A 13,990-nucleotide genomic window follows, 5' to 3' on the forward strand; every position below is an offset into this window, starting at 1 on the left:
CCGGAGTGTTGGGCCTGCTGCATCGACATCAGGGAGCTGTGGTTCGCGGAGCTCCAAACGCGGGCGGGGCTGACCAACATCGCTGAGTCCTGGGACCCTTTGCCGAGGGCTGCCAGTGTTGAATCTCCACCCAGCTCGGCCTGTGGACTTCGGGAGCCGCAGACTCCGGTGGGAGGTAGCCGATTCAGAGGTCCATGCCGCTAAGGATGTTCTTCTGTTCGACGTCGGGGTTCCATTGTTCCCGGCGAAAGGGCCTGAACATCGGGCCGCTCATAGCGGCAACAACGGGGGGCTCAGGAGCCCACGACCATGGGTGAACATTGGGGAACATCAACGAGGAGGTTGACTGGGCATTGGTTCCTTCCCTCACAGTGGCGAAAAGGAATAGGTGACGTTTCAGGTCGAGACCCTTCTTCAGATTGAGAGTCAGGGGAGATCTTCCATCTTCCTTCCTTCAATCACTTGCCAGACTTTGTCCTGCCCACACCACTTTTCCAAGCTTTTTCCCCTTCAGAATTACCATCAATATAAAAAAGGCTCCTGACCCAAAGCATCACATGCCATTCTCCAGAGATGCTGCCTAGCCCGTTGAGTTACTCCAGCACATTTTGTCTTTTTACTGAAAGGTAGTTGTCCCCACTTTCCACCCAACAAATCTTTCACTGCAATTACCGTCACCAATACAGAGGCTTCTTTCCCCACAGATGTGGCCTGACCTGCCGACTATTTCCAGCAATTTCTCGTTTTGTTTGTGCTCTTTTGGATGACAGAAGTCATCAAGCGAAAACATTAACTCCGTTTCTCTTGCCAAAGAGGCTGCCCAACGTGCTGAGTATTTCCAGCATTTTTGCTGATTTTATTTTTGTGTGTAATGACGTTGGCTGAGAGTTAAATGTTGGCTGGGTCACAAGAGACAACTACCCCGCTCTTCAAAATAGCACCGTGGGATCATTTGCATCAATTTCTGACAGGGTTTGATTTCACATCACATCCAGATGAGCCCCAACTCCGCAGCGTTCTTGGTGAACTGATCTGGGGTGTCAGCCAAATTTGAGCGCAAACTCTTCTGGCATGGAACACTTGGAAAAGGAAGTTAAAGTGTTACCAGCTGAGCTGGGACTGGGTTTCCTGGTATATGGTCCTGAGCACATGGTTTTCAATTTAATATAAAGAAAAATCGCAACCTTAGTCACTGCCAGTAGAGCAAATTCAATGATTCAATTCAGTGACATGTTATTTTCGCGTGTACCTGGCTACAGTGAAATGCTTTGTTTTGCATGTATCCCAATAAAAACACACGAGTATCGCCACATTTCTGGTGCCAATAAAGTTGATCCCCCCCCCCCTCCCATGGGTCCCCTCTTCGTTCTCGGTGGTCTCTGCCAGGTACCTCTCGATGGCCATTCTCGCTCTCCGACAGCCCACATCACTCTCTGATGGTGTCCCTCGCTCTCAACAGAAAGTGGAGAGTGTGGTGTTTGTTAGATATCAGTTGCAGTGTGTATCTTGCAGCCGATCAGCGTGGTGAATTATTAGACCTTACAAAACTTTAGTTTGAGTTTTAGAGATACAGTGTGGAAACAGGCCCTTCGGCCCACCGTGTTCACGCGTAACAATGATCACCCGTACACTATTTCTATCCTACAATCTAGGGGCAATTTACAGAAGCCAATTAACCTACAAACCCACATCTTTGTAATGTGCGAAGAAATCAGAGCACCCTCGAGGTCACAAGGAGAACGTACAAACTCCGTACAGACAACACCTATGGTCAGGATCGAACCCGGGTCTCTGGCGCTGTAAGGCAGCAACTCTACCATTGCTGCACCGTGCCTCCCACCAATTTTTTTGTTTAATTTAGAGATATGTGATCTTATGGATTCTCACCAGCAAGGTTTTGCTTCTTATGATGAAAAAGAATTAAGAGAATAAATATCAGTTTAATTAGTACGGGTGTCAGGGGTTATGCGGAGAAGGCTGGAGAATGGGGTTGAGAGGGAAAGATAGACCAGCCATGATTGAATGGCAGAGTAGATTTGATGGGATGTGAGGCCTAATTCTGTTCCTGTAACTTATGAAATCTTCAATGTCGTGCAATTCTAGATTTTAGCCTTGTGTTCCTGTGTCAAACTCTTTAGAGAAATGCTCATTCCATAAGGAGCAACTTCAGTGATAGTTGCGATCATGATTTAAATCCCTTCCCATCACCTGCCCGAGATTGATAGAACTGTCATCCAAATGACTTCCCTGAGGGGAAAATATGAGTTGTAACGAAGATGATTTGTTTTTCCAAGGTGATGGCATAATAAATAAAGGAAAGACTTGCATTTATAAAGCATCGTGTACAACCTTAACGTGTCCCAACGCACTTTGCAACCAATTAAGTAATCCTGCCAACCAAAAAAGTATTTTTAAAGTGTAGTCATAGAGTCATAGAATGATACAGCGTGGAAACAGTCCCATCGGCCCACCTTGCCTAAACTGATCAATATGGCCCATCTAAACTAGTTCCACCTACCTGCGTTTGGCCCATATCACTCCAAACCTGTCCTATCCATGTACCTATCTAATTGTTTCTTAAATGTTGCAATAGAACTGCCTCAACTACCTCCTCTGGCAGCTCGTTCCATACACCCACAACCCTTTGTGTGAAAAATTCCTATTAAATAGAATTCCTATTAAATCCCCTTCATCTTAATCCTACCTACTCTGGGCAAGAGCACATGGTACATGGTGGACATTGTGCATTTACTCAATCTATTCCTCTCATGATTTTATACACCTCTGTATAACTGCAACATGACCTCCCAACTTCTATACTCAATACTCTGACTGATGAAGGCTAATGTGGTAAAAGCCATATTGATCACCTTATCTACGTGCAACACCACCTTCAAGGAACTATGTACCTGCACTCCTCGATCCCTCTGCTCTACAAAACTCCCCAGAGCCCAACTATTCACTGTGTAGGTCCAGCCCATGTTAGACTTCCCAAAATGCAACACCTCACATTTCTCTGTATTAAATTCCATCAACCATTCCTCAGCCCACCTGGCCAATCAATCAAGATCCTGCTGCAATTTTTCACAGCCACCTTCACTATATGCAATACCACACACTTTTGTATCATCTGCAAACTTCCTTATCTTGCCACGTACGTTCTTATTCAAATCATTGATATAGATATAGAATTAGGCAACACTTGGAGCGCCATGGTGGCGCAGTGACAGAGTTACTCTCTTACAGTGTCAGAGACCTGGGTTTGATCCTGACTACGGGTGCTGTCTGTATGGAGTTTGTATGTTCTCTCCGTGACCTGAGTGGGTTTTCTTCGGGTCCTCTGGCTTCCTCTCACACGGCAAAGACGTGTAGTTTTGTAGATTAATGGGTAAAACGTCCCTGGTGTGTAGGATAGAAATGGTGTACAGATGATTCAGAGGTTTCAAAGGTCTTTTATTGTCACGTGTACCAATTAAGGTACAGTGATATGCAAATTACCATACAGCCATCCCAAAAAAAGATACACAACTTCATAAACGTTAGCATAAACATCCACCACAGCGGATTCCCCACATCCCTCACTGTGATGGAAGGCAATAAGTCCAATCTTCTTCCCTCATTTTTTTCTCGCGGTCGGGGCGATTGAATCTCGCATGTCGGGGTGGTTGAAGCTCCTGCGGCTTAGAGTTCCCAAAGTCGATCTCTGACCAGAGACAATACAATACAATACAATACCGTTTATTGTCATTTAAACCTCAAATGAAGTTCAAACAAAATTTGGTTTCTGCAGTCATACAACAAGAAAAAAAACCAAGACACACAATTAACACAATTTACACAAACATCCATCACAGTGAATGTCCTCCTCACTGTGATGGAAGGCAAAGTCATTGTCTCCCCCCTGTTTTCCATTCTTCTCCCGATGTTAAAGCCCCCGGCGGGCGATGGCAAGTCCTGCGATCGATAAAGCCGCGCCGGGCGATGTAAGGCCCCATTCTGGGTTGTTTTCAACTTCGCAATTCTGGAGGGATAGGTTGCCGTTGCGGGAGCTCCGAAAAGTGGTCTCCCACCAGGGACCCGTGAGCTCCCGATGTTACCGTCCACCGGGCCTGCGGCTGGACCCTCCGAAGCTCCGTAGTCGGGTCACAGCTGCGCGCCATCACAGCTCTCCACGCTCCGAAGCCGGCCAGCTCCACGATGGTGAGACCGCAGGCTCCACGACTGGAGCCCCCAGGTCATTCCGGTTGGAGGCCACTCCACGGTGCTAGACCCCAATGACAACGGAGACCCGACAAGGAAAAGGTCGGGTCCCCCATACATGGAATAGATTTAAAAGTTCCCCCCCTAACCCCTCCCCCCCCCTCCCCACACATATACACAGCTAAAAACAATATATAAACTACAACCAAACTATACACTCAACAGGACAAAAAAAATTTAAAAGACAGACGGGCTGCAGAGGCCGCTGCCGCGAGGCGCCTCCACAGGGACAGAGGGCTCCACGTTGTTAAAGTCCGCAGGCACCCGCGGTAGAGCTCTAAAGTCGGTCTCCAGCAAAGGCCGCCAACTCCTCGATGTTAGGCCGCAGTGCGAACAGAGATACGATACAGAAAAAAATGGCATCCCCGTTGAGGTAAGAGATTTGAAAGGTTTTCCCAAACCCCCCCCACATAAAACAAGCTAAATAACACTAAAAACATACATTTAACACACACTAAAAAAACAATGAAGAAGAAAAGAACAGAGTAGTTTGACAGATTGCTAGTCGGCACAGACTCAGTAGGCACAAGGTCCTGTGTCTACACTGTATCTCTAAACAAAATGAAAACTAGGTCAGGGTGGGGGATGGCCAGTGCTAGCCAAAGGGTGGGAGAGGGGACATGTGAGGGGAGCAGGGAGGCTCAATCAAGGAGATTGAAATGGGGTAGTTGATGAAAGATGCATGGAGCTTGGAATGGGAGAAATGGGCCGAGGATCTCAATAGTGAGTGAGGTTTAGTTTAATTTAGAGATACAGCGCGGAAATAGGTCCTCCCGTCCACTGAGTCCAACGATCACCCGTACACTAGTTCTATGTGATCTCACTATTGCATCCTACACACAAGGGACTGTTTACAGCAATTTTTATCGTCTGGTAAACGTCTTCTGCACCCTCTAGAAAGCCTCCATGTCCTTCCTGCAACGGAGAAACCAGAGGACTTTACACCGGCAGCAATATTACTCACCCTAAACAAAAAGATAAAAAAGCAGAAATTGTTCCAGTTGTATAATGGCATTTTACTTTTAATTTTAGCAACAATTAATTATTAAATTGTGGTTACGATGATGATACTCGTGATTACTTGCATTATGCGCCATTGAATACTTTTTTCTGTATAAAATGTTCAGGAGGCAGTAATTTGGAGACTGATACAGAAAATGACTGAACTCTCAGGAAGTACATTAGTTCCTGAAGGGTGATGTTAATGTTACTCCAGTGATGCGCCATCTGAAAATGAACCTGCTGTTTCATTTTCAAATGATGATGGATTTGCTGCACTGTTCCAATGGTTCTTGTCTCTCTTTGATCTCTGTGATTAGTTTGGCTGAGTTATAATTGGCTGTGCAAAACTTGGGGTTTGGATCAGTTGCAACTCGATTGAACCAAAGCTCAATTGGAATAAGTGGTTAGAATTATTTTAACTGAAAATGAAAGAGATTTCATGGGAATTTATTTCTGGTGTGTGAAGTAACACAACATGAACAAAAGGTTTGGTTTAGCATTGATGTCAGTAAAGAATTGACGATTGGTGTGGCATGGTGGTGCAGTGATAGAGTTGCTGCCTTACAGAGTCAGAAACCCGGGTTCCATCCTGACTATGGGTGCTGCCTATATGGAGTTTGAACGTTCTCCCTGTGACCTGCGTGTTTTTTTTTTCCTGAATCTCTGGTTTCCTCCCACACTCCAAAGACGTGCAAGTTTGTACATTAATTAGTTGCGGTAAAAATTGTAAATTATCCCAAGTTTGTGTATGATAGAGTTAGTGTGTGGGGTGATCGCTGTTCGCCATGGACTCGGTGGGCTGACAGGCCTGTTTCTGCACTGTATCTCTAAAGATCGGACTCAAAGTGCTGGAGTAACACAGCTGGTCAGGCAGCATTCCTGGAGAACATGGATTGGTGACATTGTGGATCGGGACCCTACTTCAGACACACAACATCACAGTCCTGAGCACTCACCAGGCTCTAAGTTCACCTGCTTTCTTATAGAAAAAGAAACAACAAAACTGCTGCTTAAGATAACACAGGTGCTGGGAAAACTCAGCAGGTCAGCTAGCATCTACGGAGGGAATGAATAGGTAATGTCTCAGGTCTGAAGGAAGATCTCAACCCAAAACATCACCAATCCACATTCTCCAGAGATCCTACCAGAGAAGGTAAATGAAGCAGGTACTATCGCAACATTTAAGAAACATTTAGACAGCTGCATAGATAGGACAGGTTTAGAGGGGTATGGGCCGAATACAGGCGGGTGGGACTAGTGTAGATGGGACATGTTGGGCCGAAGGGCCGCTTAAAACTATGACTTTATTACGCCATCCTGCCTGACACTGCTGAGTTACTCTCGCACTTTGTGTCATTTTGTGCAAAACCAGCATCTGCAGTTCCTTGTTTCTACACTAAGAATTAACGATTGCTGTGTGTGATTGGTCAGATTATGGACTATTCCAGGTGTCACGACAATGTTAAATTTCAAATGTATTTTGTGGGTCCTGAGTTAGTACTAAATAAAAAGATTATTGAGACGCTGAACAGTTGGAGTTTCATAACTTTTGGCAGCTTTTGTAGTTTATAAAGTGCCGGCCTTCAAAGTTTGTTAGAATCATATTTATAAAAGTGAACTCACAGCTAAGATGTTATTAATAAGTTATTAATTTATGACAAACTCTGAGAGTTTGCCAAAAACATATTGTCCTTGGATTAAGATTCGAGTTAGACAGCTTGAATGAGTTTGGTTTGGTTACTTCCTATTGTATGTGGTAATAGGTTTTTAGTTTTAGGGATACAGCATGGAAACAGGCTATTCAGCCCACTGAGTCCATGCCGACCACCGATCACCCGTTCACATTCGTTCTACATTATCCCACTTTCTCATCCACTCCCTACACACTAGGGGCAATTTTACAGTGGCCAATTAATCTAAAACCCCGCACGCCTTTAGGATGAGGGAGGAAACTGGAGCACCCGGTGGAAACCCATGCGGTCAGAGGGAGAACGTGCAAACTCCACACAGACAGACAGACACAGACAAGGTCAGGATTGAACCCAGGTCTCTGGCGCTGTGAGGTAGCAGCTCTAAGAGTTGCACCACTGTGTCACCAAAACTCTCCACCTGTGTCTTGTCTAATATTAATAGCAATTTATTTTCCACTGATATTTGGATGTATCGAGAAAGTAAAACCCAAACTCTAGAAATCTGTAATACAATGTGAATTTTCACTTAAACACAAAGACTAGGTTACTGAGTAGAAAGGAACTGCAGATGCTGGTGTACACCGAAGACAGACACAAAATGGCATGTTGGCCTTCATAAAGAGAGGAGTTGAGTGTAGGAGCATAGTGGTCCGTCTGCAGTTGTACAGGACCCTGGTGAGACCACACCTGGAGTATTGTGGGCAGTTTGAGGAAGGACATTCTTGCTATTGAGGGAGTGCAGCGTAGGTTCACGAGGTTAATTCCCAGGGTGGCAGAACTGTCATGATGAAAGAATGGAGGGACTGGGCTTGTATACTCTGGAATTTAGAAGGATGAGAGGATATCATATAGAAACATATAAAAATATTAAGGGATTGAACACGCTAGATGCAGGAAACATGTTCTCGATGTTGTGGGAGTCCAGAACCAGAGGCCACAGATTAAGAATAAAAGGTAGGACATTTAGAACTGAGATGAGCAAAAACTTTTTCACACAGAGAGTTGTGAATTAGTGGAATTCACTGGATGCATTCAAAAAGAGTTAGACAGAGCTCTTAGGGCTAGCGGAATCAAGGGGTATGGGGAGAAGGCAGGAGCGTGGTACTGATTGTGGATGATCAGCCATGATCACATTGAATGGCGGTGCTGGCTCGAAGGGCTGAATGGCCTACTCCTGCACCTATTGTCTATAGAAACATAGAAACATAGAAAATAGGCGCAGGAGTAGGCCATTCAGCCCTTCGAGCCTGCACCGGCATTCAATATGATAATGGCTGATTATCCAACTCAGTATCCTGTACCTGCCTTCTCTCCGTACTCCCCAATGTATCTATGTATCTATGTAAAATGTTGGAGTAACTCAACAGGCCAGGCAGCATCCCTGGAGAAAAGGAATAGCTTTTTAGTTTTGACTCAAAACGTCACCTACAGTATTCCCTTTCTCCAGAGATGCTGTCTGATCCGCTGAGTTACACCAGCATTTTGAGTCGATCAAGTTACTGAGTTGGGTGCAATCCTGCAACTGGACAATCTTTCTTGTACTTTACATAAGTGTCAACTCCAACACGTTGCTGTGATTGATGATGTTGCAGTTAAATTGGAAATTCAAATAAAAACACTCGTGTTTCACAAATTCAGCACATCCCAAAACACTTCACTCCAATTGCAGTGACTTTCCCAATGCTGGAATCTTGAGTTTGCACACGTAGTTTCCACAAACTGCAATGTGATAATAGCCAGATAATCTGTTTTAACATTAATAGGATCAAAAAAGCCGAGACAATCTCAGCCTTAAAGAAGAAATTTTCCTTTGGTGGTGATTGTCCAGTACATATGAAATAGTTGCTTGTTCTTTCTACCTCTTTTGCCCAGAGTATGGGAATCAAAAACCAGAGGATATAGGTGAGGTTGTAGAGTATGCAGCGTGGAAACAGGCCCTTCGGCCCAACTTGCCGATGCCTACCAACACTAGACCCACCTGCCTGTATTTGGCCCATATCACTCTAAACCTGTCCTATCCATGTACCTGTCTAAATATTTCTTAAAAGTTGAAGGTGAAAAGATTTATAGGAACCTGAGGAGCAACTTCTTTACACATAGTGTGGTATGTATAACGAATGAGCTGCTGTGGGGAGGTATTTCAGGCAGGTACTATCACAACATTTGAAAAACATTTGGACAGGTAAATGGAAAACTGCACGTCCCTGCAGTGTGCGGGGAAACTGGAACAGCCCTAGACAACACACGCGGTTACAGAGAGAGTGTACGAACTCCATACAGACAGCAGCTGAGGACAGGATTGAATCTGGATCTCCGGCACTGCAAGGCAGCAACTCTGCTACTGTACCGCCTTACTGCTCCATGAATTGCCACCATATTGTAAGCTATGCAAAAATGGATAGGTCAGCATGGGCATGGTGGGCCGAAGGGCCTATTTATGTGCTGTATACCTCTAGTTCTACTGCTCTATGAATTACCACGTATTGTAGGCTGTGGACCAAGTGCCGATAAAAGGGATTAGCTTAGGTCAGCATGGGCATTTTGGGCCGAAGGGCCTGGTTTTGGCCTGCACGACTCTAGTTCTGTACTCAAAATAGAATAATTTTGATTGTGCAAGCATTGACTATGGCAGGAGGAGTTTGAAGATAAATTCTGCAGAGAGAGAGTTCAAAAGAAAGATTTGCAATGATGTAACATTCCTTTAATATGCCTTTCAACAGTTCCAGAGGACTTCAGAGCAGAGCCACTGTTACAATGCAGGAAATTCAAAATTATAATTAAACAAGAATTCTATTCAAACTTCCAAATGTCAATGAGCTTTCATCAAAAGCGAAGCTTTAAATGTACCCTTTGTTTTTGAGATCATGTGCAAAAATATGCTACTTTGCAAAAGCTGGATGCAGCTGGTACTGAAATCAAAGTACCACTGAAGATCACATTTAAGCCAATATTGAGCTGGCAAATTTCAAAATGAACACAGAACACTTTAATGCAAGCGTATTCAAGGGCACCATGGTGGCTCAGCACTGGAACTGCTGCCTTACAGTCCCAGAGACCCAATTTCGATACAGGCTACGGGTGTTGTCTTTACAGAGTGTGTACATTCTCCCCATAACAGCGTTGATTTTCTCTGGCCGCTCCAGTTTCCGCCAACACTCCAAAGACGTACAGGTTTCGGTAAAAATTGTGAATTGTCTCTTGTGTGTAGGAAAGTACTAGCCTACAGGGTGATCACTGGTCGGCGTGGACTTGGTGGCCCTAAGGGCTTGTCTCCATGCTGTTAAGTAAAGTCTATTCAGAAAGGTTCATGGCCAGTATAATAAATCCAGGTTACATTTGGCTGTTGACTGGAAGTTGCCAACTAGTATGTATTTGGTTGGCAGCTTCAGACAAAATCTGTAATAGTTACGAAGAAAGGTCTTTGACCTGAAAGGTTAACTGACTTCTCTTTTCACAGATACCCTTTGACAGACCAAGTTCTTCCAGCTTTTCTGTTTGGTTTCAAATTCCAACATTTGCAGTTTTAGTAGATTTCCAGAAAACCTACTTGGTTTGACAGAAGTTTTATCTGCTAAGCATTTGGGATTGCTGTTGAAAATAACTGTTCACTGGTAGCAAACACTCATAAATTAAACACAATTAGTCTAAAACCATACAAACTATCCGCTATTTACATTGAAGCAATTTAAGAATAGCCATCAATCTATGGAACTGACGTTATAATGCTGAGAACTATACTCTGTACCTTCCCCATTGCTCTATGTATAGTACAGGTGCACAACCTTTTATTCGACAGCCTTGGGACCAGACACTTTTCGTAATTCAGAATTTGTCGGTCTTCGGAATGGAAAATTTTTTAGCGTAGATTTTAATGGCTGGTTCAGTGGTAGAGTGCTCGGCTCATATCCGCAAGGTCGCGAGTTTGCGCCTTGATCCCGGCAGTTACTCGGTCGCGAGTTTGAGTCTTCAATGTAGGTTTTTTTTTGCAGAATAAATGTTTGTATGAAATGCAGTGTGTTGAATGAATTCCTCAATTTGTAAATGTGCCCGCAGCTGAATACTCTGCACTCTGTACCTTAGGCGATCCCCATTGCTCTATGTATAGTACTTGAGTTTAACTTGATTGTATGTTATTTCTGATCTGTTTGGATAGCAAGCAAAACAAAGCTTTTCACTGTGCCTCAGTACATGTGACAGTAATAAACCTCACCCAATCCATTGTGCAGTTGCAGCTACCAAAAAAAATAACACGCAGTTCTGCTATAATGTGACAATTGTGTTCCTGACAAATCTCGTGTTATAAGAAATCATACTATTAATACAATTGTGTCAATGGGGAAAAATGGGTTAGGAACTAGAGAATGTTATCTCACAATGATAAGGTTATTTTTCCTGCTGGATTTTCCGTTCTTTATAGTTTATTTTTGTCACCGCAAGCTAATAATACTAAAGACAGCATGTTGCATTGTTTAACAGAGCACGAGTGTCCATAGAAATGATTGCTTGTCAACTTGAATGGTCACCATGGTTAAAGTAGCAGCTGAGTTCTTAGGAGCCAATGATGTCTAATTACTGTGGGGAGGTTACATGGAAACACATTTTTCCCCTTTACTGTTTAAATCTTTTATTTCTGCTTAATTTCCAGAGTAACTTTTAAATGGTTGTCTAGTTCCTGATCAAAATCATGTTATAACCAATTTGGCATGTGTGATGTAAAAAGTATTTCCTGTGGGTCCCGACCCGAAACGTCACCTATACATGTTCTCCTGGTATGTTGCCAGATCCACTGAGATAATCCAGCATTTTGTGCCTTTCCATGATTCAATATGCATGTCACGTGATGGAAACGCGCCCTGCAGCAGAACTACCTGTACTTAGAAAAATGTTGTTGGTAGAATATTAGTGGAGTAACAGTGTTACCGTGGGAAATGTTATTGTGCAAAAGAAAGCAGCAGGCTGAAAGGCTGCATAATCACATGGTTACATGTGAATTGCGATTGTATTTTTTTATTCTATTGCGTTTGTTGAACCCCCCACACAAAAACTATCATGATTAATTACATCATGCTTTTTTTAAACAGGTTCAAATTGGGAAAAGACCCTCAGGCAGATAGGATTTGAAAGGTGAGTACTCGTTACTTCCATTATTTTTATAGCAGACTGAAAATCTAACGCTGGTGACTTTACAATGTATTGCTTGGTTATTAATTAGTTCATTTTAGGGCAATGTTTACAAGGCAATTAATTTTTCTGATATCAACTGCACAATTGCATTTATGTGCAAATTAGTTTTCTGCTGTTGCTGATGTACAGTGTAAAGCAAACATTACTTCTTATTACATTTATCTAATAAATAAAGTCACAATTTGCACAGTTAGTTGCAATTTATAGTTAATCAATAATGAAAGATGTAAGTCTTCTGACTGGAAGACACAAGTCTGCTGCGAGAACATGATCCGACTTTCTCTCCGTACAGAGCAGACTTTCAACCCTTTAGAAGTGACACAGTGGCGCAGCAAAACAGTTGCTGCCTTCCATCACCAGAGACCCAGGTTCAATCCTGACTGCAAGTACTGTCTGTATGGAGTTTATACGTTCTCCCTGTGGTTGCATTAGTTTTCTCCGGGTGCTCTGGTCTCTCTTCACATTCCAAAGATGTGCAGGTTTGTAGGTTAAATGGTTTCTGTAAATTTTTTACTTGTGTGTGGAATAGAATTAGTGTACGGGGAGGCAGGGACTCAGTGGGCTGAAGTATCTGTTTCAATGCTGTGTCTCTAAATCAAACTAAATTTTAGCTTAGGATCTCTCATCCTAGTTCCTCAATCAGGCTCTAGCACCAGGTGAAAACCTTTGTTTTATGGAAGGTAATTTCATATCCCATGTTCTAGACTGCTAACAAGTCAATGTTAGCATGTAATCATTTTTGTAAGTTCTACGAGCAGAATTCGGCCATTTGGCCAAATCTACTCTGCCATTCAAACATGGTTGATCTATCTTTCCCTCTCAACCCCATTTTGTTTTATGTATAGAAAGTTCAAAGGCCCTTTAGTACATTTTATTGTCACTGTATAACTTTAAAGTTACAGCAGTGGATTATGGAATTAACAAAATTACAGCATAGGAGAAGGCCATGAACCAAGCATATTGGTTAGAATTTTTAGTTTAGAGATACAGTGTGGAAACAGGCTCTTCGGCCCACTGAATCCGCATCAACCAACGATCACTCATACATTAGTTCCATCCTGCACATTAGGGACAATTTACAGAAGCCAATCAACCTACAAACCTGCACGTCTTTGGAATGTGGGAGGAAACCGGAGCACCCAGAGAAAACCCACGTGGTCACAGGAAGATCATGCAAACTCTGTACGGACAGCTCCCGAGGTCAGGATCGAACCCCTCTGGCACTGTAATGCAGCAACTCTACCACTGCACCATCATGCTGCCCTTTTCTTTTTTGGAACGTCGATAAATGTGGTACCATTGAACCATTGATACCTCGAACTATTGATCCTAATCCTATGCCCCCTGTTTTAACTGGATGACCATTTAATATATTTGCACTGCGAGTGCCCTGCTAATGCTTTCTTAGTGATGTGAATGAGATTGTGTATGTAATTCCAGCAATATATTGTATTGCCTTGAACCTGTATGAAATAATTTATCCTGAGCTATGTTTGTGGTTTAGTTATTATGTTCTAGATTCAGACCTAGTTGCTGAACAATGAAAATAATCTTAAACAATGGATTATTTTATGTGATAAGAACATTAAGCGCTGGCAAGCTGCTTGTAAAGCTGCAGTAGGTAAGAATCTCAATGTTCCAGTTCATGATGAGAAGAACTTTTTTTTCACACAGAGAGTGGTGAATCTCTGGAACTCTCTGCCACAGAGGGTAGTTGAGGCCAGTTCATTGGCTATATTTAAGAGGGAGTTAGATGTGGCCCTTGTGGCTAAGGGGATCAGGGGGTATGGAGAGAAGGCAGGTACGGGATACTGAGTTGGATGATCAGCCATGATCATATTGAATGGCGGTGC

General features: G+C 43.2%; 1 protein-coding gene across 1 annotated transcript in view; it reads left to right on the forward strand.

Annotated features, from left to right (window-relative positions):
- LOC129696472 (piezo-type mechanosensitive ion channel component 2-like) overlaps nt 1–13,990 on the forward strand; it is a 504,307-nt gene that overhangs the window by 268,244 nt on the left and 222,073 nt on the right. Inside the window, exon 4 of the mRNA XM_055634398.1 lies at nt 12,035–12,077. Coding sequence (XP_055490373.1) covers nt 12,035–12,077 — 43 coding nt within the window. The remainder of the gene's footprint in view (nt 1–12,034; nt 12,078–13,990) is intronic.

This window comes from Leucoraja erinacea, chromosome 4, assembly GCF_028641065.1.
Source record: "Leucoraja erinacea ecotype New England chromosome 4, Leri_hhj_1, whole genome shotgun sequence".
Classification (NCBI taxonomy): domain Eukaryota; kingdom Metazoa; phylum Chordata; class Chondrichthyes; order Rajiformes; family Rajidae; genus Leucoraja; species Leucoraja erinaceus.